This window comes from Aulostomus chinensis, chromosome 19, assembly GCF_037954235.1.
Source record: "Aulostomus chinensis isolate RoL2024-O1b breed Wild chromosome 19, RoL_Achi_v1.0, whole genome shotgun sequence".
Lineage (NCBI taxonomy): Eukaryota > Metazoa > Chordata > Actinopteri > Syngnathiformes > Aulostomidae > Aulostomus > Aulostomus chinensis.
Genome location: NC_141338.1, coordinates 8,445,805 through 8,451,157, shown reverse-complemented (window position 1 = coordinate 8,451,157; position 5,353 = coordinate 8,445,805). Strand labels below are relative to the sequence as shown.

Sequence of the window (5,353 nt, the reverse complement as noted above, 5' to 3'; positions counted from 1 at the left end):
TTATATATATATATTATATATATATAAGCGTATTCCCTTCTAAATTTTCTAATACAACGTCATATCAACTCATCATTTGCTGATTGCTTATATTTAATGCACCGTATATCATTTTGTGATTTAAAAAAAAAAGAAACTGAACTCGACAGGATGTATGAATGTGTCCGTTTTTTAACCGCGACACTGTATATTCTAACATAACGGTATGTACGCTCCGTCCACTTGTCTATTTTTAACCAGACAAAAGAGGGACGCAGCGATGGAAACGCTTGACAACAATGTCCAATTGAACCATTGTGCGCCTTGAAAGACAGACACGTGCAACACAACATAGATAAGGAGGAGGAGGGGGGAGTATAAGTGTGTGTGTGTATGTGCGTGCGTGCGTGTGCGCGCGCGCACACACACACACACACACACACACGTCTCCAGCCTAGTTAGGGAAACTCCCCCTCTTCTTCAGCACCCTGGACAGAGTCCGCGCTGACCGCCGCCTCCCGTGGCTGAAGTAGAGTCGCGGGGCTGCTCGGCGCACACTCACATCAGCGGGGTCTCCTCCTCACAACACACCTTCAGCTCTGACCAGCACGGAAACTTCATCGCTACTCAAAGTTCCCGTATCTCGGCGGAAGGAAGGAACACTTTTTGTTTGTTTTACACTAGCCCGTATACTTTCTTCAAACCCACTCCTGGGAGGATACACCGCCAAGCTTTAAAATCATCATCATCATCATCATCATCATCATCAGACGCGTCTTTTTTTGGCGTTGTTTTCATCTGACGGGAGCAACGGAACCTTCTCCAAAATGTTGCTGGAACACCCGGGTTCGAGTTGTCAAAACACAACGAATTTCTCCCGGTACAACCCAGGCCAAGGTAAGGACCCAGCGGCTTTACGTGGTCTGAGAGTTGTCATGCTTGTTCAGAGGAGCTCTGGCGGTAACAGACGTCTGTTAATGAGCCACAATTAGCCGTGAAAGAGGCGACGCAGGCGGCTAAGTGACAGGCGTGAAATCCACCTACTCACTTCCTGAAGAAGTGAACTTTTAAAGGAATGAATGTCGTGTTGTTGTTTTTTTTTATTTGTCGGTTGTAATGAGATGTTGTGTTACTGACGTGCGGCAAACGGTTTATCATTTACCCGCTGACGTTACCACATACACAGACGCGTTATTTCCACCGCGTGCGGGAGACGTTATGAATGCGTAATGAGCGTTTCATTGTTGCGGAAACACACCAACAGATGTTACGCGCGTTCTGTCATTTCACACCACCGCCTGCGGTTGTCACGGGAGCTCAGGGTGCAGATAAACGGATATGTGGAGAGGAGGCACCGGACCCACAGTGGTGACAGCAGCGGCCTCCGATGCTGCAAGACAGCCTGCCAGCAGGAGCGAGAGAGGCTGCCGCCGCCGACTCCCACCAGCAGTCCACCTGCACAAAGAGCTCAACAGGTGTCACATTCCTGCCCTGACAGGTGGGACACCTGAGGTCGCCGGAGCAGCGGTGGTCCCACTCACAGCTTTAGCAGCATGCGCGAAAAATAACATCCTCCTTTGGGCCTGTTTTATATCTGAATGGTGCGATTTATGCGTCCTGCAAGGTCCGCAACAAATTTTGATTCCATTTTTGAAAACAAATAAGGAGTGTATAAAAATAGTTAAGAAATAAAACGGGAAAAAAACACATATATGTCCAATTCGAGGGAGGGGGGGGCAAATTAAAGGCCTGTTTTTATCATCATTGCGAAATTCTCGGATGGACTCACCCTTCATTTGTCGCTTTGTTGTCACATTAGTACCGCACTCGCCCCTCAAACGTAGAAGTGATCAATACGACATAAAAATTACTTCGCAGCTGAAGAGTGAGGGCACCCCGCAGCTTTCTACAAACCCTCTTTCATATACTTCTGAAATACAGATAAATAGGACATTGATTTTAGATTCATCAGCGGCCCGGGAGGATGTGGCACTACCGGTGATTTCCCCAGGCGCTATTTTGTGCCAAAGATCAGTGTCAATAAAATTCATTGGGGTTCTGGCCCGATCAACATGTTATTGAACGAGCCATCTCGCCCCTAAATAAACACTTGTCTTTGAGGGCTCAACACACATGGGAGTGTGTAGAAATTTGCATATTGTGTGTGTGTGTGTGTGTGTGTGTGTGTGTGTGTGGTGAGAGAAAGACGGAGAGACTTAACGTTTTACATTTATTTAACGTTTTGATTTATTTAAAAATTTGAATTATTTGATTTAAAATCTATTATTGATTATTTAGGAAATTTATAATAATTATCACAATTATCATTATTATCATTGTCCTGATTTCTTTGCTCACGAAACACATGAATTCATTTTAAAAACAAGCCATGGGCCAAGTTAGTCTTGCTCCATGGTTTTGGTTTGTTTTTGCGCAATCGTTCCTTGACGCATGGCATGACTGGAACCTGAATAAATACTTATATATAGTTTAACACGAGAACGTGTAGATTGAGGCAGTGTAGCCACAGCATTCCAGCTTCCGTAGATTTTGTTTCTCTCGTGTGCAAACCGCATCGCGCCCATTTCCACACCAACGTGCGTTTTTATTCAACGGCGTTTCACAGAAACTCATGTCTGGTCCCGTGTCTTCTGTGCAAGGTAAGAGAATATTGCGGCCTAAAATGATTCGCCGGCGGGGGCCAACTGTTGCAAAAAAACAAAAAAAAACAACAACAAAAAATAGCTAAGAAACTATAATGGCATGACTGATGAGTAGAAAGTTGAATCGAAACAAAATATTTTTTTTTAAAATGACGTCTGCAAAAGACGATTCGAAGTTGGCTGAATTTGAGATAATTCGATTTCATTCGATTGATATGGAGAGAATGAACAATTTTAGAGATTTTAGTGGAGTAATAGTCTATATTCTGGCCTCGAATTTATCGTTTAATGGTCTCTCTCTTTCTCCCAATGTTCCTCATGCTCTCTCTCTCTTCGAGACACACACACACACACACACACACACACACACACACACACACACACACACACACACACACACTCGAGTTCCGGGTCTGGTAGGTGATGTTAATCCACCTCCCTGTCGCCCAGGAAACAGCGTAGCATAATCCTGCGCAACTCCTCTACACACCACCAGCAAAACTCACAGGAGTGCGGTTTCACGCTCCTCGGGACCCGGATATTTTGGGTGTAGGCGGATACTTTAACCCCAAACAAGAGCGTTTGCATGATTGTGAGCGCGAATCATGAGCAATGGATGGACATGTTGAGCGTCAGTCTCCAAAAGTGGCATCAAATAACACGGAGATGCTCCTCGCGTTGCTGTCGCACAGCGAGGAGCTACGGAAAGGTAACTGTGGGACCAAATATCGAGTGTATTCCTCTTTTCTTTGTTGCCATACTTGTATGTAGGATGTGGAACCATCTACATTTGTTAGTACAGGCCTGAAAGTCTTCGGCTGGTACGCTGATGGAGGGAGAACGGATGTAGTTGTGGAAATCATCCTTTCACCTCTTGTGACTTAAGTAATGTTCAGTGGACCTTTTCAACATCCTGATATAAGATCCTTTGATGAAAATAAAAATAGCCTTAAGATTCGACTTATTACGCGCATGAGACTGAATCCTATTTTCCAAGCTTCACGAGTGAAGAGTGTTTGGCATATTTTTGAGCGAAAAGAGGCCCCGAAGAAAGTAGACCTGATATCAAAGCGATACAACACGAAGATACAATGAAATGCGTGTTTTTTAATTGCTATTGAATTTGTTGAGTAGTTCTATTTTGAATATTGCAGCCACACTTCCACCTTATTTGCAAAATTTAAATTTATCATTATCATTATTATTATTATCATTATTATTAATTCAGATTCAGGGTTTAAAGCAGCGATTCCTGAACTTTTTTATACTACTCCACACGTATTCATTTTGATAAATATGAAAACAAATTGTTCGGGCACATTCTAGGTTTGTACCGTGAGACAAAAGGCCGCAGCTTTCTAGTTTTACAGCGCGCGATGAATAAGTGATGACTTGGATCCACCTGTTCTGCCCCCCCCCCCCACACACACACACACACACACACCGGTGTCCCACCTCGCATGTGTTGCTGATGATGCCAGAAGAAAATAACGCTTCATTCATGTTTTATGAACAGCAGCAACACGATTCCTGGTGCGGATGGAATATGAAGGGGTTGCGGATAGATGACGTCTTACTTTTTTTATTTATTGATACCGTTAATAGTTTTTGAAATATTAAAAAACTTCAGGAAGGTTCCGTGACTATCTGTTTTCCTTTAACATTAAGGGTTCCTTTTTTTGTAATAATCTTAATAACATGGTAATTTTAATATGCTGCACACGACTGAAGCATTTGAAATACCTATTTTTTCCAATTGTATATTTGGTTCCACGTTTTCAAACACCTGGTAGTGCTGCCTGGTTTCTCCCCTGGGAGTCTGATTCTTGCACACCCTGATTCATTTATTTTAAGCATCATTTGAGGCCTTTGGTGGTGCAGACTCTGACCGAATGTTGTTGTTTTTCCTCTATGAAACATATGAAGCGATATATTGCTTGACAATGTTTATAGTCAATAGTTTAACATTCATTGCATGCTGAGTTACAAGCTTTTATTTGAGTCAGAAACTGGTGTGTAAGTAAACTGGGCTGCCGTTCAATGGCTGGCAAATCTGGATAAAACACAGTTGATTGTGAAATCTTCCCATTAGACTTTAAGAATACAGTGAATTAAACAGGCCAACCGTGAATCATGCAGCTCATAAATGCTACATTATTGAATCAAGTCTTTTCGTTTCTTTCTTTCCCCCCAAACACGTCATCTTTTGCTTTTCGAATCGTGAAATAAGCGCCACAATATCTTCGTACATATTCATGATCATGTCGTTGTATTGTCGTTTGTTGGTGGCGATACCGAAGATGTAATGGTGTTCCTTTTTTATTAAATAGTCACACTATTGTGCAACGTGATTCTGTAATCATATAAACATTCAATGTGCGTGCGTGTGTGTGTGTTACGTCTCCAGCAGAAATCCCGGTCTGTGCGGGCTGTAATCAACACATAGTGGACCGCTTCATCCTCAAAGTGCTGGACCGCCACTGGCACAGCAAGTGCCTGAAATGCAGCGACTGCCAGGCGCAACTGGCGGAAAAGTGCTTCAGCAGAGGCGACAGCGTCTACTGCAAAGAGGATTTCTTCAAGTGAGTCGCTTTAAAGAAAGCACACACACACACACACACACACACACACACACACACACACACACACACACACACAACACTACGGGATTATTGCGCAAGTAACGCAGTTATTGCGTCTGATATATTCGT

General features: G+C 43.2%; 1 protein-coding gene across 5 annotated transcripts in view; it reads left to right on the top strand.

The window, feature by feature from the left end:
* The first annotated feature begins 486 nt into the window (after positions 1 to 486).
* lhx3 (LIM homeobox 3) overlaps positions 487 to 5,353 on the top strand; it is an 11,704-nt gene continuing 6,837 nt past the window's right edge. Inside the window, exons 1-2 of one of the 5 annotated variants that reach the window (XM_086186780.1) lie at positions 487 to 876; positions 5,053 to 5,224. In XM_086186780.1, coding sequence (XP_086042906.1) covers positions 807 to 876; positions 5,053 to 5,224 — 242 coding nt within the window. In that variant the 5' untranslated portion in view covers positions 487 to 806. Of the gene's footprint in view, positions 877 to 2,866; positions 3,352 to 5,049; positions 5,225 to 5,353 lie in introns of those variants that run through there. The other 4 variants (XM_086186778.1, XM_086186777.1, XM_086186776.1 and 1 more) reach the window with 4 other exon arrangements.